Raw genomic sequence first — 27,923 nt, 5'->3', positions numbered from 1 at the left:
CATGGCACCTGTTACCGTCTGCTTTTTCACCCACATAACCATTAAGGTCGCCGGCAATGATTATATAGTCGTCAGCAGGCACGTGACAAGTCTTTTCATCGAGAAGTTGCCAGAAGGCATCTTTCTCGGCATCAGGTCAACCTGTCTGTGGTGTGTACGCTGTGAAGAAGTGAATAGTGCGATCAGCTGATATAATGGTGAGCTTCATCAGCTGATCATCAAATCGTTCGACTTCTTTAATGGCATAACGGAAACCCTCCGAGATGGCAATGTCAACACCATATTGAGAGTGTGGGTTGCCAAAATAGAAAAGTTTGTAGCCACTTTTACCGCATTCGCATTCAATGTCGCAGCTTTTGGCACCAGACCATCGGGTTTCTTGCAGAGCGCAGATATCAATGTACCTTTTCCGAAGGGCTTTTGCGAGTTCCTCGGTTTTTCCAGTTAGGGTACCAACATTTAGCGTGCAGACACGTATTTGTTTTGTTCGGACTAACTTGCTAACGTCCTGACGCCGTCCATGTGTCAAGAACCCTTGCCCATTTCTTGACAGGAACGAAACCCGTCCTGCCGCGTCGACTGAGGTGGGCGCCCTAGCATTTCTCCGAGGCTTATGCTTCAATCCGACCATCATGTCTGTAACCACATTGTATGCATTTTCTTGGTCGGCCTGTCGCGGACCTGTCACCAAGAGAGATCAGGTAGGATTTAGCTTAGTAGAATAACTCCAACTATACTCTATTTATCTCTTTCCCTGATCTCAGCATTTTATTTTTGTTTTACTGAGGATAGTACAGAGTACGTTGCCTCAAACCCTCCTTCTTTACCTGGGCTTGGGACCAGTTTCTTGGATAATTCCTATTCTGAACATATGCCCAGCTAGTGAATTATGAGCAGCCAGAATGCTCACAATACTTCTGGAAGTCTTGTTGGTTTGGTCCTGACAGGAAAAGTTTGGTCTGTTTAGCAGCATTAAGGCTTCGCCATCTGTCATTATGGGAAGCTTGTTTCCACTTTTTGATAGCAGCGTCAGTCAATGCTACCGACACTCCAATTGCTGGTTACGGTGCGGGCATGGGGAAAGTTGAAACCTCTTTTGCTAAGGCATCCGAGATTTCATTTCCCTCTACACCACAATGACCAGGTACCCAGAGTAAATCCACCGTATTGAATTTGTAAACAGAATTCAATCGGTTTCTATATTCCTGAAACTATTTTTGAAGTGATCAAAGTACTACTCAGTGCCCTCAATGCAGCTTCAATATCCCTGCAGATTGCGATGCGCCTGCTCTTCAACTGCTCGCCAATCATCCAGTTTGCCGCCCTTAGAATCGCATACACTTCAGCCTGAAAGACCGTTGTGTATTGTCCCAACGGAAAATCCCACTTCTCGTTATTATTCGAGAGGTAGACTACTGCTCCAGAACAATTTTCAGCTTTTCAGCCAGTGGTATAGAAGACGTCAGTATATCCTGACACGCATTCTTCTGGTTCGTCCCAGTTTTCCCTCGATTTCAAGATAACATCATATCTTCTACCAAACAGATGTATGGGGATCTGAGAATCGGAAGGCATTGCGAAAACTAGATTCAGTTCTCCCAATGACTCTTCCAATGCTCTGTGCCCCCACATCCATTGTTTTCCCATAGATCTTATCGAATTAATCTATGAGCTGCTTTCATTGCATTGCTCTAAATAAACAAATCGACGGACTGCAAATTAAGTAATGCATTCAGAGCTGTGCCGGATCTGGTGCTCATGGCACCGGTGATACCCAGACAGTTCTCTGCAATGTGGCTAGTTTACAGCGAAAACTCTTTTGATTCACCTTAACCCACTACACTACGGATGCATAAGCGAACATCGGCCTAATGATAGTAACATATATCCACATTACTACCTCAGGCGTAAGTCCCCATGTCGAAGCAAAAGTCGGAATACACAGCCGAAAAGCTGTGAGAGCTCGTTTCATCTTGATCTCTACATGTTTGCTTCAAAGAAGTTTCTTGTCTAGAATAACTCCCTGATATTTCACTTCTTCGGAGAGTTGGAGGATTGTACCCCTCATCTCTGGAAGGCAAAGACCATTCAGTTTCCTCCTTTTTGTAAATAATACCATTGTAGTTTTATTTGGCTTTACTGAAAGTCCATGCCTGAGACACCAACTGTCAATCAAATCAACGGCACGTTGTGTATTTCTACACACCATTCCGAGATCTCGACCAACAGCCAGCAAAGTCACGTCATCCGCACAAGCTTGAATGTGTATTGGCAGATTTTGCAGTTCGAATAGTAGTGAGTTGATCAACATACTCCTCAGAAGTGGCGATAATACACTTCCTTGGGAAGCTTTTCGTCGCTTCCGTTGTTAGGTAGCGATCAACACCCACTTCAGCCCACAACAATCTCTGGGTTTCGTCAACACCATGCTCTCTGGTGGCATCACAGAGCTTTTGGAAGGGGGCACAGTCAAAAGCCCCTTTAATGTCCACGAACACCTCCATCGCGTACTCACCCTTCAGAGTTACATCCTCTATCTTTGAAACCAAAGAATGAAGAGCAGACTCACACGACTTTCTACGTTGGTAAGCATGTTGGTTTTCATATAGGGGTTGCGACCTTAGTGCCTTCTCGCGAATGTGACGCTCAACCAGTCTCTCCAGACGTTTCAGCAAAAAAGATGTTAGACTGATTTTCTTGAAGTTCTTTGGATTTGAATAGTAATCTTTCCCAGGCTTAGGTATGAAGACCACCTTTATCTTCTGCCAAGAGGAAGGCCCGTAGCAGACATCCACGAAAAATATTCCTTTAGCATCGCTGGGTAGATGCCATCCATGCCATGTGCTTTGAAGTGTTCAAGTGACAGTGTAGCAGCTCTCGCCTTTTCATTGGTAACAACCGCTCTCGCAGTGCCCCAATTTCAGAAACCGGCAAATCACTTCTTCCCACTTCTGAGACCTGTTCTCCCGGGTGGTGTACTTCCAAGAGAGTCTGGAGTTCGTGAAAGTACCATCCGGTTTTCTAAGAGAGTCCAACTTGTCTGACTCATCCTTATTAAATACTCTGCACAACACACAACAAGTCTCCCTTTCATTTTCCAGTCCCTCACAGTATACTCTAAAAGAGTCTCGTTTCAAACGTTTTACAAGCCTCTTATATTCACGCTGTAAGTTTCGGAAATTTAGCCAGTCTTCATCTTTATTGCTTTTGGAAACACAATTTAAAAGTCGTTTGGTTGATTTGCTGAGTCTCTGCAGTTCTCGGTTCCACCATGAAACCGTTTTACCACTTTGGCCTCGGGAAATAGTACAAGTCTCTTCAAAACACTCTAAAAGTGTGCGATTCAGAGTTTTGAATTGATCTTCTATCGCCAAAGGAGTCCTTAGTCAGCTAGAGAGCTCCACTTCGTCGCCAAGAAGTTCATTGAATTTCGTCCAATCCGTTTTCTTAGGATTCCGTCTTTGTATTATAGGCTGTTCATCTGCAATAGTTAGACTACCTTCTAAGTAACGGCGATCTGAGAGTGAGACTTCATCTAGCACTCGACAGTTTCTAATCAACTCTAATAATTTTGAAGTGTAGATCGTTAGGTCAATTATTTCACTTCTTCTTGCCCCCACGAACGTAGGGTCGCACACTACGTTTGCGGTCATCAGACCAGCTGAAGTGATAAAATCAAACAGCTTCCTACAATTGCATTGGCTACTGCCCCAGCAGATCCCTAAGTTCTTGCGTCGGCGGAGAGCAGAAAGAATCATAGGGTAAGTAAGTGGAGGCAACTATGACATTTCTCCGCTTGCCATTAACCTGGTATTGTAAGTTGACCCCAATAAGGGAACAGAATTGTCTCAGCATAACATCAGAACGCAGGCCCTCGGTCTCGAGGATCTTTCATCGAAGAAGATCCTAGTCTCCTTGACTGATCCTTTGAAAGCGAACCCATGGCTCTTGAACCAGAAATATATAAGGACAGTCCTGCAATTTTTCCGCCAGAGGATATGAAGAAGCTTTGGCATGCTGCAGGTTGATTTGACAAACTTTTATGTTTGTACCCATAAGTGCAGTCTAATATGAAAACCGCCGCTAACTGAAAAGTCTACTGCGTTCAGTGTGGATCGCACCGCGGCTACCAGCTCCTGCTCACCTTCCGCCGAAAGTTCCGCTTTTTTGCGTCCGATTTCTCTGGACATCGCCACACTTGGTGGTGTAGCGACATCCATGTCTTCATTCATAAGAAACTTCGCCTTTCGCAGTGCCTTCCGTTATCGTTAGCATCGTTTCAGTTCCTCTCACTAAGGGAATTGCTGTACTATCTTTTTTGGCTGACCGCGCCGTAGACACCGGATGTAGGGTTTCCACTGAAGTGAAGAGCCTGTCTTAATAATCCGTTGGGAACATTAATTAGGTGATTTCCCAGAGTCGCGGGTGGATTTGAAGTCTGTGACTACCACTTGGAGAGTTACAATCCTTTGTTTCCATCTTCATGTGTTTTTGGACACCTTGAGTGTAGTAGTAAACTACCACAAGCTCCCCTACCACGACAAGGTGGTATCCGCGAGGGAGCCACACTTAGTGTTATCGGTTTTTAATTACTAGGTGTTCGTAAAACGGTTGAACAAGTTAAATTAGTAGAAAAAACTTATCAATAGGTTGGGCCGCCATGCTAAGTGTCAATGTAAGTTATTAAAATTATTATAATCTGAACTGAGTGAACTTAAAAGTTTGGACAGGAAGTATTATAGACCAACTTACAGCGCTTTATATTCTCCTAAACCCATTGACATTTCAAGGGTATAAATCTTCCTTTGTGGGATGCTTTGCTCGGTTTATTAGAAGATGTGCCACTTAAGGGGGTCATCCCTTGTGAAGGCCGTTTTTTTCGCTTTTTTACACGAGCCTTGGAGCCTTCATATTTTTTTAGAATTTTTTTTTGTGAAGAACTGGATAATATAAATACCAACTTTTCACCATATGTTTATTAATATTTTGAGCATGCGTAATGATTATTAAAAAATATTAAAAACTTAATTTTTGGTGCCGTGTTAATTTTTTTTTTTGGGAATTTTCGTGTTTTTAAGGTTTTGTTTGTAAAATAAAACCTTATTAAAATCGGTTCAATGTCTGTCTGTCTGTCACAGGCACTTTTCTCAGAAATGGCTATACCGATTGACACGAAATTTGGTGAGAAGGTGGGACCTGTGGACCGCCAGACATGCAGTGAGTGATATCCTTCTACGTTGAGATTTAGGGGGGGTCCCCATACATGTTAAAGGGGGTTTTAAAATTTTTTTCACCAAATAAAGTCATGCGGGGTATCAAATGAAAGGTCGTAATTAGTACTTTTCGAAGCCGTCTTAGTTTTGAGATTTATTCAAAAGGCAGGGAGTGGAAGGAGTGGAAAATGATGATTTCTTTAACGGACCCATTCTCAGAAACTACCCAACCGAAAAATCTGAAAAAAATCATGAAGCTGCCTCTATATGGTGTCGAGGCCTCAAAATACTCTCCATATCGATATCTGTTCAAATTAAGTTAATAATAGTATATTACCATATTTTTGGGAAAATTGAGTAAACCCCACTTAAGTTTATCTCAGAGTTATAAAAGTTGGTAGTAGTATAAAATATAATATGAAGCATATTATCTCCAAGTTTGATAAAAATCATACTATTAGTAACAAAGTTACAGTAGCTCAAAGTTGTCTTTACCGTGTAAATTTACAATCCGAAGCACTAAATCGGATATGCTAAATGCATATTTTTAACGGGCTACGTACAAATGGGATACTCACACTAGAAGCAAACAAAACCTTTCATACCTGAAGCGCCCAGCTTTCGGTTTCCCGACTTGTTTTAAGGCTTCTTTCGTTGGATAGATTTTTGGCTATGGTGGCAGCAGATTTTCAATATGCAGTTTCGAGAAATACGCATTTAAAAAGTAGAATGTGATTTTTAGTCATAAAATGTTAACGGATCATTAATCTGCTATACCTAGTCCATAAACCTTAGATTTCTTCAAGAAACACATGTAGAGCCTTGTCTTCAATTCTTATCCTTTTAGCCAAGTCATTCGAACGTCATTTGGACCGATAATTCCATATAATTTCAGGGACGTTAAATTCTTTCTTGTTCAAAAATATCGTGAAGATTGGAGAGACTGTTATGATATCCTGCCAGGCAGATTTAAATCCACTGGACCACTCTATGTGGGGTTATTGGAAAGGAATGGGCTATAAGGGCACCATACGATCCTACGAAGAAGTTCTTTCTAAAATAAGTAATGCTGCTGCAAAGATATCAACCAGAATGTTATTGAAAGCAATACGTAATTTTCGTACCAAGTCATGGTATTGTTTAACAATGGAGAGTGGCTATTTTGAACATTTTCATCAAGAAAATTATATGAAAACACTCAATACAATCGTCTGATGTTAACATAATTTTATCACGGTGAGCGAAATATTCATTCATAAGGAAATTAGTACATCATTTTTGCATTTTAAAAGCTATTACTTCTACACAGTTTACGCTTTTTACAAAAATAAACTTTTCTATTCCAAAGTGAAGCCCTATCTACGATCCAACGTTTATTTCAATGCTCTGTCTAGCGTCGTTTCGGAGTTATTATATCTCTTTGGTGCAAACGCGGCGATTTTTTTTTTTTGAGAAATTAAAACGTCTGTGGCCGGTAAAGAGTTAAGAAATCGAAAAAATTAAATTTAACATTTTTCGTTTAGAATTGCATGAGGAATCATCTGGCATACAGTTTGCCCGGCAGTTTTGAAACACCCTGTATAGTAAAGAATGTTTTTTAATCTAACTTTTCAATATTTTCTGAGGCCTTCTTAATTTTTTACAATCGCTTCAAGTCTATCACGACAAAATTCCGCAAAAGCAAACACAACCACTTTACTAACTGATCTTCTCAAGCGATGGTTTTTCACACTCTTCCGGATTCCTCTTTTCCGCTCGAATGATTCATCAGCCCAATAAGTGTTTGCAAATTTACTCATTATTCGTCTACTAAACCCAACTCTGCTATCCATATCCTTCAAATTTAACTTTTCTGATCGTTGTATAAGAATTTCTATTTTATCACATTCAACTTTTCTCCTTAACATTACACAACATAAAAAATCGCAGGTAACAGGCTGTTAGCATGTCTATATCCGCGAGTATCCCTGGTAGCTGTGAATCACTGAACAATCACTCTAGAAGTGAGGTTAATTTACTAAATAATGTTGTAATAACCAATTAAATATACATGATGTAATGGTATTTCATATTATAACAGATTATATTATGTTACTAATTGATTTGGTCTGTTGGAAATTGGCTCGACGACTGAAATAGTGGTCGGTAGATGCTGTCGGAAGTGCCTGCCTAGAACTTAAATGGAGACCGGATGAAAGCTCCACTTTCATTTCCTTTTCTCTTTTAGTTAGCCCTAAAATACATTCATAATATAGGATACAATATCATAAATTTGTGGAAATCCTACTATTATTAAGAAAGGTGTAAACAGTATAACCGTAGAAAATTGATTTTTAAGCTAAATGCAACAAGAAGAGTCATAAAAATATATAAAGCCTTCCATAGCTGAAGCCTCCAGCCCCCAGTTTTTCGATCTTATTTAAAATTGGAATTGGATTTCAGGACGATCCTGGAGAAGATACGCTTTTCCAAATCTTAGCACGCCTACTTCAAAGATAATTCCACAGAAACCGCTCTTCACAAAGTAATTAGCATGGCTGGGGAGCTATTGCACTACAAGCAATATACCCTTGCTGCTTTCCTGGATATAGAGGAAGCATTCGATATCTCCGCTTTTCGTCAAGTTTATTTCTATTTTTCGTCAGTTGTATATCTCAATATATAACCCTTTGTCAGATGGGCGTCATTTTTTTCGTTTCCGTCATAATTTTTGTCTTGTTTTCGTTAATTCGTATATCAACTTCGTTTAGTGTTTTATCGAGCTTAATAAAAATCTCTTTTGCTTATACTTTATACGTTATACTTTCGTATAACCTGCTCCGTTGTCAGATTAAACTGTAGAGATTGCAACCCTTCTCCTTATTTTATTCAACGTTTATCTCAAACGCATATGTTAGGTTATTATGACTCTGACCTGCGCTATTGTGTGGGACATTGTCATTCTAATATGACTTTCCAGTTTTGCTGGAATTTATACAGTACATTTCAGTCAATACTGGCATATGCCTGATTGAAGTTGATGAATATTTGATTGACCTCGATATTGTTCAATGATGAATTCTTCTCTCTCTTCGACCATTAGTGTTAAAGTTGTAGCAGTTCAAACTTATCAATTTCGCGCGAATTTACTGCATTTTTAGTGCCATTATTGTCAAAGCTATAGTAGTTCAAACTTATACAAATAAAATGCTGACGTCATAATTAACGAGAATAATTGAGATTTGAGGAAATATTAAAATCCCATGCATGACGGAACTACTTCTCCTCAGCCGTTTTTAAGGACTATTGTGTAAAACAAAACCTTACTAAAATTGATTCAATGGCTGTGTGTCACAGGCGATTTACCCGAAAACTGCTGAAGCGATTGTCTCGAAATTTGGTGAGAAGGTGTGGTCTGTGAATGCCTTCACATATAGCAAGTGGCTACATTTTGTGTTGAGCTTGAATATATTTATGTGGGATATCAAACGAAAGGGCACGATTAGTACTTTCCAAAAATGATCTTATTTTTGACATTGGGTGAAATATAGGGGAGTGAGGACTCCAAGTGTGGCACCAAAAAATGAAGCAGCTCTCGTTCTGAGAACCTATCCAACTGAAAGATCTGAAAAACATCACAGTGATGCATCTATATGAAATCTCGGTCTCAAAATACAACCGGTTCAGATATCTGCATAAATAACGTTAATAATAGTATATTACTATATTTTGTAAATTTACTTGAAAACCCCAGTTAGTTAATCCTAGAAGTACAAAATTTGGCATCAGTCTAAGCGATAATATTGCACATAATTCTGGCAATACAAATATTAATGACAAAGTTATTGACAGTCAAATTTTGCATTTCATGTAAATTTATTGCACTCTAAGACGTGTATGACTTCATCATCATATCATCGTCAACGGCGCAACAACCGGTATCCGGTCTACACCTGCTTTGATAATGGACTTCAGACATGGCGGTTATGCACCAAGGTCCACCAATTCGAAATCCCTAAAAGCTGCGTCCTGGCCTACACCATCGCTTCATCTCAAGCAGGGTTTGTCTCTTCTTCTTTTTCTTCCATAGACTTATAGACTTTCCGGGTTGGGTCATCCTCATCCGTATGGATTAAGTGACCCGCCCTCTGCAACCTATTGGGCCGGATTTTATCTAGAACCAGAGGGTGATGGTATCGGCATAGATTTCGTGGTTAGGTAGGTTGCGGAACCGTCCGTGCTCATGTAGAGAGGCCAAAGATTGTTCGAAGGATGCTTCTTTCAAATGAGGTCAAGGGTTTGCAATTTTTTCTTGCTAAAAACCCATGTCTCCGAGGAATACATGAGGACTGGCAAGATCATTGTCTTGTATAGTAAAAGCTTTGGCCTTATGGTGAGACGTTTGAAGCGGAAGAGTTTTTGTAAGCTGAAATAGGCTCTGTTGGCTGCCAATAACCGTGGGCGCATTTCATCGTCCTGGCTGTTATCGGTTGTGATTTTCGACTCTACCTAGTAGAAATTATCAACGGTCTCTCGTTTAACCAGTGCGATTTAATATTGTTGGTTGCTTTGTTTTTGGTACTGACGTTGCCACTGTATATTTCGCCCTGCCTTCATTGATGTGTAGCCCAACACCTCGCGCCACCGGCTCGATCTGGATGAAAGCGGTTTGTTCGTCTCGGATCGTTTTTCCCATATGTCGATATTGTCAGCATAGGCCAGTAGTTGGGTAGACTTAAAGAGAATGGTGCCTCAAAATGTACATCAGCATCACGGATCATTTTTCCAGGGCCAGGTTAAAGAGGACGCATGATAGGGCATCCCCTTAGTCCGTTATTGATGTTGAATGGTCTCGAGAGTAATCCTGCTGATTTTAGCTGGTCTCGTACATTGGTCAGGGCCAATCTTATCAATTTTGTCGGGATACCAAATTCCCTCATGGCTGTAATTTTATCCTGGCTTTACTATCATAGGCGGCCTTAAAGTCGAAGAAAAGATAGTGATCTGATCTGTTGCTGACTTGCCTGGAGTGAAGCCTCTTTGGTATGGGCCAACGATGTTCTGGACGTATGGGGTGATCCGAGCTAGGAAGATCGCGGAGAATATCTTATAGATGGTACTCAGCAAAGTGGTATCTCATCAGTTGCTGCACTGCGTGATATCTCCCTTTTTATGTATGGGACAGATAATGCCTCATTCCTGTGTGGAGTTGCCAAATCTCCCATCAGGCACGTCCCTTCGTGCGGATCAGGGATCGCTCTGTGGATGCGTTATGGGCATGCACATACACGCATCAGGGGATGTGCCTGCATGAGCATACCTAGGCGCAGGCCAGGAAGTATAAAAATTGGCTATGGGAAGGACACCCAGAAATCAAACCAAATATGGAGGACGAGAGGAGGACAGCTTTTTTACGGTGCAGGGCTTCGGAAACCCAGTATCGGCGGTTTTTGGGAATAGGCAAGCGGGCTACCGGCCGTCGATATCCAGCGACCACAGTGCCTTATTAGTGGGAAACTTGGCTATTTTGGCATCTAATGCTACAAGATATCTCAGTGGAGAAGAAATGAGATCTACACCAGATCCTTTTCGAAGAAGGTCAAAACTTGGGAGGTCAGCATTGAAGGCAACTCTACCCCTAGGCACTCGAGTTTCGTCACGCGGCTCGGAACGGAACTCCCCGGACTTACAACTATCGATGCTATAAAAGGCGTGGAAGGCAGCAACTGCAACAACTCTCAAGAGATGCTTCAGATGTCTCGATTTCGGTCACTTTGCAGTAGCATGTACTAATGAGTGCGATAGGTCAAGAAGTTGCATAAAATGTGGAGAAGAGGGCCACCTTATCAAAGATGCGCAATGCAAAGGGAAAACGGGAGTAGATGACCGGCACGTTGCAGGTGGTGGCAAGTGCCTAGCATATAGGAGGGAGCTGAATCGTAAGGCTAAATGAGGTTGATACAACCTCAATCATTGCGAGGCAGCTCAAGACTTGGAATGTGGACGTCGCAGTAATATGTAAACCATACCGAAATTACGTTAGTGCTACTTGGGTGAAAGACTCATCGGGAAACGCGGCGATATAGGCATGTGGATGGCAAGCCATTTAAGAAGCAATAGCATTTCCGGGAACCGGCTTTGTACGGGCGAATGTCTACGGCGTCCATATCTACAGCTGCTATGGTCCTCCTAGTGCAACATTAGCTCAATGTGAGGAGATTCTAGACGACTTGATGTTGGACGCCAGAGACCACAGCCCAAAATCGGCGATTTCAACGCATAGGCTTTAGACTGGGGAAATCGAGTGACGGACACCTGGGACCAAATCTTACTTGAAACCTTCGCAGAGCTGGACATCGTACATCAGATGCATGTCCACCTTCCGATGCAGAGGACTAGGCTCAATCGTCGATCTAACCTACCTCAGTACCTCGTTGGCGAGAGGTAAGGTCTGGCGGATGAGTGAGCACTATGCCCACAGTGGCCATCAGACCATCTTTCTCGACATCAGGAACGGGGGAGGCGACAATGGAGTGAGCATCAAAAGCGGAAAAACCAGGATAGCTGGGTGGCCGACTGGAGCTTTCGAGGAAGAGACATTCCTGGCGGCTTTAGAAGGAGGTTCCGACCTTGGAGGACGGCGTTGGAAAAAGTGAGCCAGTTATGTCAACGGATAACTGAGGCATGGACACCGAACTACTAGTGGAACCAAGAAATCGCGCTGTTGAGAGCATCGTGTCTACGAGCGAGGAGGCTTTACTAAAGGACTAGAGAGAAGCCAGAACATCGGCAGTCAGAGAAGGAATACCGCGATCTTCGAAGTAGTTTTAGGAAGGCTATACGGGAAAGTGAGCTGAATTGTTACAAGCAGTTGTGCCTTGAAGCAAATACGAACCCGTGGGGCGCTACTTACAGGGTTGTAATGAACAAGATTCGTGGATAAGTGACTCCAAGTGACGTGCCCGCGACACTTGTTCAAAATAATCGCAATCTTTTTACCACAACAAGAAGAAAGCGGACCTCATCCAATGGTTCAACAGGACGTCTTCACACTCCCCGGGTTGACCGAAGAGGAACTACGGGAAATCTGTGGACGAATTGGAGACAATAAGGCTCCGGGATTGAATTGGATTCCGAAGTTGGCTGCTTAAATCAGGCCCCCATGGTTCATGTGTGGTTGAAGGAGTGTTTCCCGATCAGTGGAAGAGGCAGTGGTTGGCCAAAGAAGCCCCAAAAACCACCTGGCGTACCCTCTTCATATCGCCCTATCTGTCTTTAGACACTATGGGAAAGATTTTGGAGAGGGTGATATACAACAGGCTGCTTCCGTTCGTCGAGCTAACGGGTGGTTTATCGGAGCGGCAGTATGGGTTTCGTAGAATGCGGTCCACGGTTGGCGCCATTACAATGGTCATGGGCCTAGCTCGGGAGGCATCGGCCGCTGGTAAGTGCTGCGCGGTGGAAACGCTGGATGTTAGGAATGCCTTTAACTCAGCCAACTGGGGTTGGATTAAGGGCACACTGGCTATTTAGCTCGGATAATCGAGAGTTAGCTTTCGGAGAGACTTTTTTGGCGCGAGACGGACGACGGACCGAAGGAATATGTGTGTGTTCCCTTCTGTGGAACATAATGTACGACGGAGTGCTCGGCCTTTGCGTGCCAAGGAAGGCAACATTGATTGGTTTTGCAGACGACCTGGCAGTGGTAGTAGTTGCGAAAGCCCACCAGGATGTGGAACTATATGCAAATGAAACCATTCATGCTATCAAAGCATAGTTCCAAATGGTAAAATTGGACCTCGCGGAAGATAAGACGGAGGCGGTCCTTATTACCAACCGCGGGAAAAACAACACTGTCAAAATCCGGGTTGGTAATCACGAAGTCGGTACAAAGTCGATCATTAGATACCTGGGGGTAATGATCGATGCCAAGTTGAGCTTGATCTTATTTTTGACATTGGGTGAAATATCCAAGGGGCAGCTGGACTATGTTCGCGAAAAGACAACAAAGGCTAGTTCATCTCTAGCAAGGATGACACCAAATATTGGAGGGCCAAAATCTAGTCGCCGGCTGCTTATCGCAGGGATCTGGGCATGCGCAGTGGATAACACAGCAAACCAGATAAGGGTAAGTTCCGCATGCCGGCCAATCGTGCTGAGGGTGTGCAGTGCATGTAGAACGATACCAGGTGGCAGTGTGTGTCATCGCGGGAATGTTTCCCTTGTATCTTCTGGTGAACGAGGCACACTGTCTCTACCGGAGAAGGAAAGTGAATCCGGCCGAAGTGACTGCGGCCTTGCTAAATGCCACTAGGAAGGAGCTGTACCGGAGATGGCAGCAACGGTGGGATAATTGCGAAAAGGCCTGCTGGACCCATACACTGATCCCGTGTATTGAGATATGGGTCGAGCGCAAGCATGTAGAATTAAATTACCGCCTAACGCAGTTCCTTACGGTACACGGTGGATACTGGAAGTATTTGAATCGCTTCGGATTGGATGAGTCTCCATACTGTCCCGAATGCACCGCTAGACCTGAGGACCCGCAGTATGTTATGTTCCACTATCCGAGTTTCGCGAATGAAAGAGGAAGGTTAAACGATGCCCTCAACGCAGTTATCGGACCCCATAATTTCGTGAAGGAGATGTTGCAGGTCCTCGTACATGCATGTCCTCCTATCTAGGGTCGAAAATCATAACCGATAACAGCTACGACGATGAAATCCGCTTACGGTTATTGGCAGCCAACAAAATCTATTTCAGTGTACAAAAACTGTTCTGCTTGAAACGCCTCACCATAAGGTGAAAGCTCTTACTGTACTAGACAATAATCTTGCCAGTCATTATGCATTCCTCAGAGATATGTGTTCTTAGCAAGAAAAATTGCAAACTCTTGGCCGCGGGTCAATAGGTTGCAGTCACTTAATCCGCATGGATGAGGATGATCCAGATTGAAAAGTTAATAAGGGGAATATATATGGTAGAAAAAGAAGACGAGGCAGACCCTGCCCGAGATGAAGCGATGCCGTAGGCCAGGACGCTAGACAACTTTTAGGAATATCGAATTGGTGGACCTTGGCGCAAAACCGGGATGTATGGAGTTCGTTATTAAGGCAGTCATACACCGAACACCGGTTGTTGCGCCGTTGAGGATGATGATGATCAATTACTTGAGAGGCATATACTAATACTAATTAATATGGACATATGTATGCTTCGGCGCATGGAGTAAAGTGGAAATATTCAAATGTGTCCCATTAATTTAGATATGTATGTGTATATTACATCTGTTCGCCGTTGTGTTGGGTTATAGTCAATGTTTGTTTGTTTCATTGAGGTACGATGATTTCAATGGACACGACAAAAATCATAAGAAAATCGCGAAGGTTTACAAAAATATAGCCAATTTGCGTCTTAACTTTCTCCCTATAAAATGTGAGAAGAGGAAACATCTATTCATTGTGTGTACTGAAGCCTTTACCCCCGTGGTACATGTTGCCATCTGCCTTTTACCGACATGAACATTAAGGTCCTCCTTAATAACAAAAGAGTTGTCGCCAGACTCTACAAACTGTGTGACGAGCAGTTGCACTTTTCTTTGCATCGTTCTCTTGGTGTATCATAAGAAATATATACAGACAATATTTAAGATGTAAATAGTCCCAATTGTGGTTCCTCCAAGATTTGCATTCAACATACTCGGGCTACACATTGCAAAAATCAGGCCACCATTGGACCGCATTTCAAGCTCAATTTGGTGACGATGTTGGTTAGCGGGTTCCATTTTGAATTTGTGCGGTATTTATATTTAATTAAGAGTCTAAATCTATGCTACAGTATGGACAGATATGTAGTCATTAAGGTCTTATGTTGCAGGTTTTTAATAAACAATTAGCTCTGGCGGTCAACGCATCAATGACGAAAATCGGAAGCGGCCTGTGGCATCAATTACTAATTTCAACCAATGTTTTTACCAAGGCAATATTCACTGTCACTGGTAAAGATATGTCGGTTTTCATGGATCAATGGGTTCGCACTGGAGGACATGCGAAATTCTCACTAACATCAGTTTTCAATCGAAAGCGCAACACCATAGAACTCGAAATTCGTCAAGACGCAATTAATCAGCGAGGCGTACGTAAGTACAATGGACCACTATTAGTTCAGTTGCAGGAATTAGATGGAACATTCAAACATACTCTCCAAATTGAAAACACCGTCGTAAAAGCTGATATTACTTGTCACTCTAAAAGTCGCAGAAATAAAAAGAAAAAGATTCCACTTTGTACAGGAGAGGAGGTTGATATGGATTTATCGCCAATGGAGTAAGTAAAAGATTTGTATTTTGATTCGAATTTAAAATTATTCTTTTCAGTGATTCGCCAGTTTTGTGGATAAGATTGGATCCTGAAATGATTCTGATGAGAGATTTAAATATCGAACAACCCGATTTTCAGTGGCAATTTCAGTTGCGCCACGAGCGAGATGTTACTGCCCAACTTGAAGCTATTAGGGCTTTAGAAAAGTATCCTACGCCAGCCACAAGATTGGCTTTGACAGATACTATTGAAAATGAGCAATGTTTTTATAAAGTACGCTGTCAGGCAGCACATTGTCTTACCAAAGTATGTATTATGCTCTTCGGTAGTTTCAATGGCATATGTATATCTAAAAAATATTTACAGGTCGCAAATGCAATGGTAACTAGCTGGCAAGGACCACCTGCTATGTTGAATATTTTCCGGAAATTTTTCGGCTCATTCAGTGCCCCTCACATAATAAAGCAAAATAATTTTTCTAATTTCCAACACTACTTTTTGCAAAAAACCATTCCCGTGGCAATGGCAGGTAAGCGAACCAAAGGTATAATGATTTCTAAAATTTCATCGGTCAGTCACGAATCATTAGGGAAATATATTTGTTGGACAATATATCTTAAACAATTCTTTGTCTGATCCCAGCTTAGCATTTGGTTGGATTTCAACTGATCGGTAGCTTATATCTAATCAGGTCGACCACAGATGTTGTTTCCTGGATATGCAAATCATCGCATCTACTCGAAGGAGTTGATAAACTCACTCAACGCAATTCGCTTTCGTGATACGGCAGTGGGAAAACTATTTTGCGACCTTACGATAGACATCGTTAACAGCTTTTCAAAGTATATGGATGAACATTGGGTCGCCATCAAAAGTGTATTTTTTCTCTGCCACAAATCGAGTGTTCGGTCATATTTAAAACTGGCTGGTTGACTATGAAAATTTGGAAGCGGATCGTGAAGCTTAAGCAAGTAAAAGCTCTTATTGCCGGTGCGAGTGGGGACGAACGTGATGCGCTTGAGCTCTGGTACCGCGGCAAATCTTAGCCAAAGGAGATAACGGTAACCTGCTCATCCACGATGATAACCAGCTAAGAGGTGGGAGGTAAATTTCACCATGGTTTGCAATCGATTAACATCTTGTGAATGAAATGGCTACTCATCGTAACATGCGGATACGAGCTGCTCATTTAAACAAAAGTGAAATCATCTCGACTATTATTGTGGTCAAGCGGGGCAAGGTATCTGGACTTAACGGTCTCTCTGGGAAACTGTTTCGTGCAACCTCTCCCAATGGGAGTTTTGGAGCAGTATTCGTTTAGATATCCACTTTACCTACTCTTAAACGATTTAGAAAATGCGTGAACAGGGAGTATATCTGGAATCGATCAATTTGCTTCACATGGTAGTATTGTTTCTGCGAATTAAACCTCCGATAAAACAGCGTGAGTAACGCATTGACCCGTCACGCATTAAATGGTGGCTATTTCATGAGAAAAAAGAAGAAATAATCTCATTTATGCGATTACCAATCATTACGAATGTGGAATGATCGTGGAACCAAATTAAAGACACGATCCACAAAGCGGCCTCTGCAACCCTCGGTTTTATGTTCATCTTATATGAGAAACTTTCTACGTACATTTTTCCATTCGTATATGGTTAAAAACTCAAAATATTCCTTCATATTTTTTCAAACGACAAGACAATTATAAGTATTGCAGCCATAGATATTATACTCACCCTAAGCAATCAAAAAATGCCTATTGAATACCATACTTGCATGTGTGTGTGCATGTGTACGTATTAATTGATCGTACCCATATTTCCGATTTACTTCGTGCACAAAAGCATACATATGTACAAATACAGTACGCATATTGAATATCACTGGCTTAATGTACAAATATATCTAACTGAACTAGCTGCTTCATTAGCATGTGCATATAAATATAAACATACTTATGTCCTTCTCGAGTAATTGATATTGATATATGAATGATTAAAAAACTAAAACGAAATGTTACTCTGCGGTTCCTCATTTATGTGTACTCACTTTGTTGTGTTATTGACGACGTTACACACGTTTTAGAATGTACGAAATTCACATAAAACGTAAAAGTTTCACCTTCTATAACTTTGTTAATAATAATAGGATTTCGTTCAAGCTTCTCATAGTGATGCCTTTTGTTATCCCTTGTACCACTGCCAAATTTTAAACTTCTAGCATGAACTTAAGTGGGAGTTTCGGGTTAAATTTCTAAAAAATTTTAATATGCTATTATTCACTTGATTTGCACAGATATCGAAATCCGGATGTATTTTGAGGCCTAGATTTCGTTTAGATATACCACTGTATTTTTTTCAGATTTTTCGGTTGCTACTTTCTGAGAACGGGACCTGGTACATTTTTTGGAGGTCACATTTTGAACTCTCACTCCTCTACATTTCACCCGGTATCAAATATCGGTATAGATAAGTACTAAATGAGTGGTTTCATTTGATACCCCACATAGCCATATTCGGGGAAAAAAGAATTTGCATACCCCTTTCGCGTGTTTGTGGAGCCCCCCTTAACCTTAACGTAAAACAGCACCACTTGCTATATGTAAAGGGATTCACAGACCATACGTTCCCACCAAATAGCCGCTTCCGGATAAATTTGGTGTGACAGATAGACGGATAGGCAGACATCGAATCGATTCTAATAAGGTTTTGTTTCACACAAAAAGGTAGAAAGGTAATCCAGCAGAATGTTCGTCCGATCCGGTTACTTTCTTACACTCTTGGCAACCATGTTCGGGGAATTGTTGAAATAACCGTGAATCAGCCCTGATTTGTCAAGAACTGTGGAGCTACTGACGCAATACACGCTACAAGGTTACTCATGGAGAAGCATTGCACGTCTTGATCTAGAGAAAGCGTTCGACCATGTGCCAGATGAACTCATCTGGTATGCTCTACAACAACACTTAATGCCAGAAAAACTCTTGCGCTGGGGACAACTGCTCTAACACGATCCGAAAAGTAAAGTTCGAAGTGTGATAGGTATATCAAAACCGCTTCGTGTCTCTGTTGCATTCATCGAGGAAACACCCTCTCACCACTCCTCTTTGTTCTTGTTATGGAAACTGTCACATGGGATATCCAAAGTTGAGCACCCTATACACTTCTTTGTGCAGATTACGTTTCCTAGCGTCTAATAGCAACTTGTCCAAAAACGAAATGATCACCTCGTGCAACACGGTCTGAAACTGAATCTGAATAAAACTGAATTTTTGATGACACAATCACTGTCAGCGGCAGTGACCTGCTATCTGAGAGCAGCACATAGAAAGTGATAGCTACTGTTGCACGAAAGCCCAATGCCTTCGTCAACATCTATCTGCATCGGGTACTCTGGCCAGACAGAATTCCAAATGAAGAAATACGTCGGCGATACCCGGATATGTTGATTAGAAGGCGTGAATAAGTCACACACTAAGGAAGACGACAATTCCAGCTTGTTGGTAAAACTTGCGCCCTTGATTCGGTTGCTCCCTGTACTTTTCAAGTTCACAGACCTGTTGGTTCTCTCAGGCTTCCTTTTTCCATCTGTGAAGTCGCTTCTCCGCTCGCCGCAGTTCGTGATAAGTCTCTGGGTATGCAGCATTCTTCTGTTCCGTTTCTAGCTTCCAAACCAGCTGGTTTGACTCTTTTTGCATCTGGGGCTAAGTATGTTTGTGACCATATTTATGATAACGTTCTTCAGGTGATTGTGAAGATCATTTGTTGATTCTTCATCTCCAGGATCTCTGTTGACTGCGGATATTGCGGCATCTATTCCCCTCCTATAGATGTTGCGGAGGGTTGTGTTGTGGATGGCTTCAGTGTTAACTCTCACCTGATTGTCAGAGGGAGTTCTGGGTGGTGTTGTTATTTGAGCTCGGAGCACTATGCGAACGAGATAGTGATCCGAGTCTATATTGGCCCCCTATATGTTTTGACGTTCATCAAGGCTGAGAGGTGGTTGCGTTTGATCAGCATGTGGGCAATTTGGTTGAAAGTGGCCCCGTCTATAAAGGCCCACGTTTGTTTGTGGTTCGCTTTCCGCGCAAAGCACTGGTAATTGAATAATCCGCAGTCCGTGATCATTTGTATTTTTCCAACAACCATTTCTGGCGATATTGCTAACTGAATAATCCGCAGTCCGTTATCATTGTTATCCGTATGTATGTTATGGTAGCCGACGTATTGCCTGCATACGGGCTCTGTTCCTACTTAGCTGTTAAAATCCACAAGTATGATTTTGATATCATATCTGGGAGAAGCTTCGAGGGTTCCATCTACTGCCTCATAGAAAGTATCCTTCTCCGACTCTGCAGTCTCCTCTGTAGGGGCGTGATCGTTAATGAGACTAATGTTTCTAAATTCGTTGTTCCGCTTATGTATTCAAAACCGATAACAGCAGGTTTCGTTTTTTGGCTGACTAAGAAATCTACTCCGAGCATATGGTTTACTGAATGACCGCTATAATATATGATGTAACGACTCTTCTCCAGAAAACCGGTCCCTGTCCAATGCATCTCCTGTAACGTAAAATCATCATCATCATCAACGGCGCAACAACCGGTATCCGGTCTAAACCTGCCATAATAAGGAACACCAGACATCCCGGTTTTGCGCCGGGGTCCACCAACTCGATATCCCTAAAAGCAGTCTAGCGTCCTGGCCTACGCCATCGCTCCATCTCCGGTAGAGGCTGCCTCGTCTTCTTTGCTTTTTCTACCATAGATATTGCCCTTAGAGACTTTCCGGGTGGGATCATCCTCATCCATACGGATTAAGTGACCCGCCCACCCGTAATCTATTGAGCCGGATTTTATCCACAACCAGGCAGTCACGGTAGCGCTCATAGATTTCGCCGTTATGGAATCGTCCATCCTCATATAGGGGGCCAAAACTTCTTCGGAGGATTCTTCTCTCGAACGTGGCCAAGAGTTCGCAAGTCTCCGAGGAATACATGAGGACTGGCAAGATCATTGTCTTGTACAGTAAGAGCTTTGACCTATGACCTCCTATTGAGCTATGGTGAGACGTTTCGACCGAAACAGTTTTTGTAAGCTGAAATAGGCTCTGTTGGCTGACAACAACTGTGGGCGCAGTTCATCGTCATGGCTGTTATCGTTTGTCATTTTCGACCCTAGATAGGAGAAATTATCAACGGTCTCAAAGTTGTATTCTCCTATCTTTATTCTTCCCGTTTGACCAGTGCAGTTTGATGTTGTTGGTTGGTTGGTTTTCGGTGCTGACGTTGCCACCATATACTTTGTCTTACCTTCATTGATTCGCAGCCCAAGATCTCGCGCCACCTGCTCGATCTGGATGAGGGCAGTTTGTATGTCTCGGGTGGTTCTTCCCATGATGCCGATATCGTCAGCATAGGTCAGTAGTTGGGTGGACTTAAAGAGGATCGTATCTCTTGCATTTACCTCAGCATCACGGATCACTTTCTCGAGGGCCAGGGTAAAGAGGACGCATGGTAGGGCATCCCCTTGTCGTAGACCGTTGTTGATGTCGAATGGTCTCGAGAATGATCCTGCTGCTTTTATCTGGCCTCGCACATTGGTCAGGGTCAACCTAGTCAGTCTTATCAGTTTCGTCGGGATACCGAATTCTCTCATGGCCGTGTACAGTTTTACTCTGGCTATGGTATCACAGGCGGCTTTAAAGTCGATGAATCGATGGTGCAACTGGTGTCCATATTCCAACAGTTTTTCCATCGCTTGCCGCAGAGAGAAAATCTGATCTGTTGTTGATTTGCCTGGAATGAAGCCTCTTTTGGTATGGGCCAAGCAAGATAGTGGATATCTTATAGATGGTACTCAGCAACGTGATACCTCTATAACTGCTGCATTGTGTGATATCTCCCTTTTTATGTATGAGACAGATAATGTTTCTTTGCCAATCGTCCGGCATTGATTCGCTGTCCCATACCTTGAGCACAAGTTGATCAACCACTTGGTGTAACTGGTCGCCTCCATATTTAACGAATTCGGCTGTAATTCCATCGGCTCCTATACTTGGTGGTGGCAGTATTTATCCGTCGTCTTTAGTTGGCGGGGTCTCCAACTTGCCGATGTTCTGATTGTTCAGTACCTCATCAAAGTAATCAACCCATCGCTCCAATATGCCCATTCTGTCGGAAATCAGATTTCCCGCTTTGTCTCGGTAGGATGAGCATCGTGGTGTATAAGCCTTCATCCTGCTGACTTGTTGGTAAAACTTGTGCGCCTGAAGCGGTTGCTCCCTGTACTTTTCGAATTCACAGACTTGTTGGTTCTCCCAGACTTCCTTTTTCCGTCTGTGAAGTTGCTTCTCCGCTCGACGGAGTTCGTGATAAGTCTCTGCGCGTGCCCGCGTTCTTTGAGAATGCAACATTACTCGGTATGCAGCATTCTTCAGTTCCGTTGCTAGCTTACATTCATCGTCAAACCAGCCTTTCCGACTCGTTTTGCGGCTGGGGCCAAGTATGTAGCCACGATAACATTCTTCAGGTGGTTGTGAAGATCATTTGTTGATGATTTGTCTCCAGGTTCTCTGTTGACTGCGGTTATTACAGCATCCATTTCCCTCTTATAGGTGTTGCGGAGGGCTGTGTTGTGAATGGCTTCTGTGTTAACTCTCACCTGATTGTCAGAGGAGATTCTGGGTGGTGTTGTTATTCGAGCTCGGAGCACTATGCCAACGAGATAGTGATCCGAGTCTATGTTGTATGCGCAAATCTTCAGGTGATTGTGAAGATCATTTGTTGATTCTTCATCTCCAGGATCTCTGTTGACTGCGAATATTATGGCATCCATTTCCCACTTATAGGTGTTGCGGAGGGCTGTATTGTGAATGGCTTCTGTGTTAACTCTCACCTGATTGTCAGAGGAGATTCTGGGTGGTGTTGTTATTCGAGCTCGGAGCACTATGCCAACGAGATAGTGATCCGAGTCTATGTTGGCGCCCCTATATGCTCTGACATTCATCAAGGTTGAGAGGTGGCGGCGTTCGATCAACACGTGGTCAATTTGGTTGAAAGTGGTTCCGTCTGGAGAGGCCCATGTATGTTCCGACTGCAGTCTGCTCCGTAGGGACGTGAACGTTAATGAGGCTTATATTTCTAAATTTGCCTGGCAAACGCAGAGTGCATAGCCGTTCGCTTATGTTTTCAAAGCCGATAACAGCAGATTTCATTTTTAGGCTGAACCTACTCCGAGCACGTGGTTTACTGGATGGCCACTATAATATATGGTGTAGTGGGTCTTCTCCAGGAAGCCGGTCCCTGTCCAACGCATCTCCTGTAGCGCTGTTACATCAGCTCTATGTTGGGACAGGGTATGGGCTAGCTGCTCAGCAGCATTCGGTCTGTACAGGTAGCGCACGTTCCATGAGAAAATGCGCAAATCGTTATTCCTTTGTCGTTGCCGGGTTCGTCGTTGTGTAATCCGCCCAGTCCGAGGCTCCTTTTATAGCTTCGTAACAAGTTGTTTTCCGTGTAGGGTTGTCAGCCCTACCCAACCCCCAACCTGGAGGACCAGTTGGTACATTTTGTCCCGATTTTAGGCGCGGGAGACTCGCCTTCATTCTCCGTCTGCAGATTTTCGTTAAGAAAGAGCTCCCAGCGGTCACCACGTGGAGGTGGAGATAGGGTTTGGTAGTAGAGCTGTTGTTGGTTCAGCAAGCGTTTCCCAGGTTTCATGCTCCATCGTGAGTACCAACCCACATTTCGCACTGGGACCTTTAACCACCCTGTAACGTAAAATAGATAAAATAAATCCTGAATCCGAAAATTGACTCTTTCACTGGCGTGTTGGGAAACAATGCCTACACTTCGAACGACACCATCACCTCGTCTTCACCCATCCCCTCGATGCGTTGCAGCTTCTAGATTAGTTGGTGGGAATTAGCCACTGAATACTTACTGTTCGTCGTCCCAAGGCCCTGTCACTCACTTGGCGATGTTGTACGTCGGTGAGTGCATTATTCTTGCTATCATCTCTAACGATCATTGCTACAATTGCTGGGTAAAGATCACCTTTGTATCAAAACACGATGTTGTCTGCACTGGGTATACCTTTTTTCTTGTTCGGTATTTAGGGTATTAATAGCCTGGAAAATTAATGTTTGGTATTCGCAAGCCAATTACAAATTTTTTATCGAATCATTTTCAATGAAAAGTGATTACTGCACATTTTATTAGAGAATTTTCATTCTTCGAAGGCAGCGTTGAAAACTTTCGTGTTTTCAATGACTACGGCTTTGGTTGTCTTTAGTCTTGTTGATTTGCAATTTGATGTTACGCCAACCTGCCTTCGTATGCCAAACTGTTCTCCGACTTCTAAATTCAAAAAATTGCTTTTAAAGAAGTGAATAAGTTTATTCCATTACGTTTCTTATATATAAAAATCTTTACCCTTTGTCAGCAATTCATAATACATTTTGCCAATACGACAATTAAGACACACAGATTGATTATTTTTTAAGGGGGCAAATACCTGTAAACTACTAAAAACAAGAAAATTTTCGGGTTTTTGGGAAATGTCATGTTTTCAATATTTTAAATAATGTATTCTTAATAAAGTATATTTAAATAAAGTGTTTCAGTTTTGTTTTGCTCTTAAAAAACAAAATGGCGGTAATATTTTTTTTTTGCAAGGACGACGTAATCGAAATCGTAATTTTTATCTGAAAAAGTCAAAATTCCCACAATCTCTTATAAACATGTATATTTTCTAGTTGGACCTATAAAATGTTAAAAACTTTTAAATTTTCTTAAAAATTGTAAACTTTAAGCGGATAATGTGAATTTTCAGTAACAATTAAGACTTGAGATGCTTTAAAAATATTTTTTTTCAATATTTCAATATTTCGAATTTTTAGGTTCAACTAGAAGGTGTGCTGTGATGTATAAAAGGTGTGTGCAGCATTTTCGAAGAAAATAAGATATTTTTTGAGTTATCTTGCACACCAACTTGAAAAACACTGTTTTGAGAAAAATACATTTAAACTTTCTACAGCGAAAATCGATAATTGTAAGGACTTATAGTCATTCAGCGATGCCATCCAATGCTGTAATGTAATCGTTCTGCTTCCTCGTAAAGGTTGGTATATACCTGTGCAATAATTGTGCGCATATATGTATCGATATATATAACAACAACAAAAACAAATCAGAATATGGGAGATTATGAGAAGGTACTCTACCTCCAATATAGGCAAGAACACTTCGAAGGCTATAAACTTCAACGTTATCTAAAATTTCGATTTCAAATTTTCAAGGTTTATTATACGAGAGATTACCAACATATTTAGATGAAAAAAAATTCTGAATTTCGTAAACCGGTTAAAGGTATTTCCCCCCTTAATCTAAACTATGTTAAGATCATATTTGGCATGAGTTCTAAGCAGATATTGAAATTAAAACCAAAGGAGCGTTGATTAACGATTCATTAAATATTATTAACTTGTTTTATTTATATCGGCTTGGCTGACTTCGTACCTATCTACAAGAAGACAATTTTAGCATTAGTTTTATTCTAATATATTTATAGGATTAAGAACAGCTCATGGAATATGCCCGCCTGAAGTAATACGTTTCCTCCTGGATCTATTTAAATATAACGACAACAGTCGAAATCACTATTCTGATAATTATTATAGAGCAGCGCTCGTTGATGCTTTAGGGAATTCAATTACTCCTGTGATTTCTATGGTTCAACACGGAGCACCCATAACGTCAGACAATTTGTCTGCTGATGCTAAGTATTGTTTTTCTTTATTTCGTTAATAAGTATAAGTATTTGTTTGACATTCATTTAGGGTAGTTTTGGAGGAAGTTACACGGCTCTTGAATTTGGAAAAACATTTACCATCTTATAAATATTTGGTGTCAGTTTCCTGCCTAAAAGTCATTAGAAAATTGCAACAGTGTGGACACTTACCTTCTTTACCTAAGGTTTATCGAAGTTACGCTGCGTACGGACAATATATCGACTTAAGGATAGCAGCAATGGAATGTTTGGTTGATTTTGTTAAAGTGGATGGTAGATGGGAAGATTTAGAGCATTTATTAGATTTACTGGAGACTGACCCCGATCCTGCTGCTCGCCATGCCCTTGCATCCTTATTAGTCGATAATCCTCCGTTTGAACGGGGCTATAATCATCCGTTGGATAGGGAGGTACTTGTAGAAAGAATTTGGACCAGTATGAAGTAAGTTAGCCGAATATTTCTTCTGTAACTTTTCAAATAATTTCAAATGACTTTTGTTGCTAGTGGATTGTTGTCCTACGATTCAAAACTTCGATGCTACATGGTTGATTTATATCATTGCCTTTACGGAACGAAACGGCCCATGTGCTTACCAGATTCTGATGTAACGTCTTCTAAAAATCAAAAGTTGGGAAATTATTTACCGGAAGAGAAATTTTATGGAGACAACTTATCAAATGTGAATTCTACACATTTGAATACAATCGATCATACATCCAGCATAAGTTGTAAAAGAACGGCATCTGAAACCTTTGAAGAACATTTTGACTCGAAAGCAGATATAAAACCGCCAATAGGTTCGACCAATGTTGATGGAGAAGATGACAATACTGCGTCAATAGGACCTGATTTGAAAAAAATGAAAACTGACTATTTCTCTGACAATTCCGCATCATTACCAGGCATGTCAGCGGCAGTAGGACCAATAGGATTTGAACCTGGAATGTTTAAACAAGAAGAAGACAGTAAATCCAAGTCAGATGTATCTGGGAAGGTAGAAATTAATAGGTTAAAATTTGCCATTCTATACTAATTTTCTTTTTGTTTCAGATGAAAAAGCGCAAAAAAGATAAGAAAAAGCACAAGCATAAGCATAAACATAAACACAATAAAGAGAAAGAAAAGAAAGAAAAGAGAGAACTGAACATACCCCGAGCCCAAATTAAAGGAGAAACTCCAGAGACTTTGAGCTCTGCAGATAGTTCCAGCAACAGCAATGCAAATCCGTTAGAGTATCCCCTCTAATAAATTTGAATCTTTCGCGGAATGCACTACCAAATTTCGTTTTATGTCTTTCAATAAAATATGAGAAATACATATATTTTCTATTAAAAACTCGAAGTTGGTATTTGGTATGTTACATAACTATAACAAGTTAAAAAAGTGACGAGCGTTTTGTGGTTGCGTTATTTGAATCTTATACCTTTACCAAGGCTTGTTTTGCCTAAAGTATTTCTTCATTAGAAACTTAAGTCTGACCTAGTACTTTCCCTAAAATAATGCTACAGGGGTACTTTTTGAAAACGAAGCAAGTCACATTTAAAAGTAAAATATTTCTTCTTCTTCAGTATTTGTTCCGTTCAGAAGCGGGGTCCGCTCGTCTTAAACGGTTGCGCCATTTTGCTCTGTCAAAGGCCTGATCTGGATGCCGTTGCAAGGCTTGCAAATCACCATCCAGCGTACAAGCCGACCTTTTGGTCGTTTCCCATGACTTCGACGTTCCGACCAATTTTGGCATTTAATTTTCCAATCATTGTAGAGAAATTTGACCTAGCGTATGAATTCTTCTGCTACTGGGTGTTGCCGTGAGCATACCAAATGAGTTGGTGTGGCCCACGGTTAAACGCCTTCTCTAGACCCAGAAATACAATATGAAGAGGGTGATACTTTCCATTGTGTTTCCGTGAGTAGGTCCACAATGCTCGCCAAACCCGGTCTGATTTTCAGGGTTATTTGAATGATGTCGCGAATACAGTTGTCAAGAATGCATTTAAAATCTTCATGGTATGGGACAGCAATTTGAACATTCTGCTGGACTACCTTTCTTTTTCCATATTGGAACGGTGGTGATTTCTTGCTAGTCAGATAGTATTTTAGATGAGAATCAGGCGTTGCATCACGTTGGCAATACGGTCACCAACCAACCAACCACCCCTAACAGGTTTGCCAGTCGAGAACACCGCCTGCGCAAGATAACATTTTGAATCGGGCGTCACCTACGCGTCTTACTTTCTTCCTCATGTGAGGCTCAATGACGTGGTAGCACTGCGGCGGCCCACCCCAATCTAAATGTTTGCCCCTTGCTGCTTCAAATAAAATGGAGGGAACCCTAAATTCATGGGAGGACTGATGCTTCCTGTGAGAGAGTTAGGGAGAAATAAGAAATCTAGAGCTCAAAACGTTATTTTAATTATTTCTTTTACATGTACTAAATCATATTATTTTCTTAATAAAGCAAATAAAAAAAACTTTCAAATTCCTACAAAATACAGAAAAAACTACTTTCTTAAACTAGAAAAGTTTAGGTGTTCCTTTAAAGTATATTTAAACCTTCAATTTTTTCCCTTTCATCTTCTTTCTTCTGTTCAAATCAATAGTATGACCAATGATTCTCT

At 41.7% G+C, this 27,923-nt stretch overlaps 1 protein-coding gene and 1 long non-coding RNA gene across 2 annotated transcripts in view; one reads left to right on the top strand and one right to left on the bottom strand.

The window, feature by feature from the left end:
• LOC119647635 (transcription initiation factor TFIID subunit 2) overlaps positions 1–26,649 on the top strand; it is an 84,825-nt gene extending 58,176 nt beyond the window's left edge. The window contains 7 exon segments of the mRNA XM_038048695.1: positions 15,069–15,517; positions 15,568–15,817; positions 15,878–16,040; positions 25,089–25,299; positions 25,357–25,749; positions 25,813–26,302; positions 26,359–26,649. Of these exon segments, the coding sequence (XP_037904623.1) occupies positions 15,069–15,517; positions 15,568–15,817; positions 15,878–16,040; positions 25,089–25,299; positions 25,357–25,749; positions 25,813–26,302; positions 26,359–26,553 (2,151 nt within the window). The 3' untranslated portion in view covers positions 26,554–26,649.
• LOC119647636 lies at positions 23,593–24,633 on the bottom strand. The gene is made up of 2 exons (XR_005248913.1): positions 23,951–24,633; positions 23,593–23,892 (listed from the first exon to the last, which is right to left on the bottom strand). It is a non-coding gene; the product is annotated as an uncharacterized LOC119647636 (long non-coding RNA).
• Positions 26,650–27,923: the final 1,274 nt, after the last annotated feature.

Source organism: Hermetia illucens, chromosome 2 (genome assembly GCF_905115235.1).
Source record: "Hermetia illucens chromosome 2, iHerIll2.2.curated.20191125, whole genome shotgun sequence".
NCBI classification, from domain to species: Eukaryota; Metazoa; Arthropoda; class Insecta; order Diptera; family Stratiomyidae; genus Hermetia; species Hermetia illucens.
This window is presented reverse-complemented; position numbering and strand designations above follow the sequence as displayed.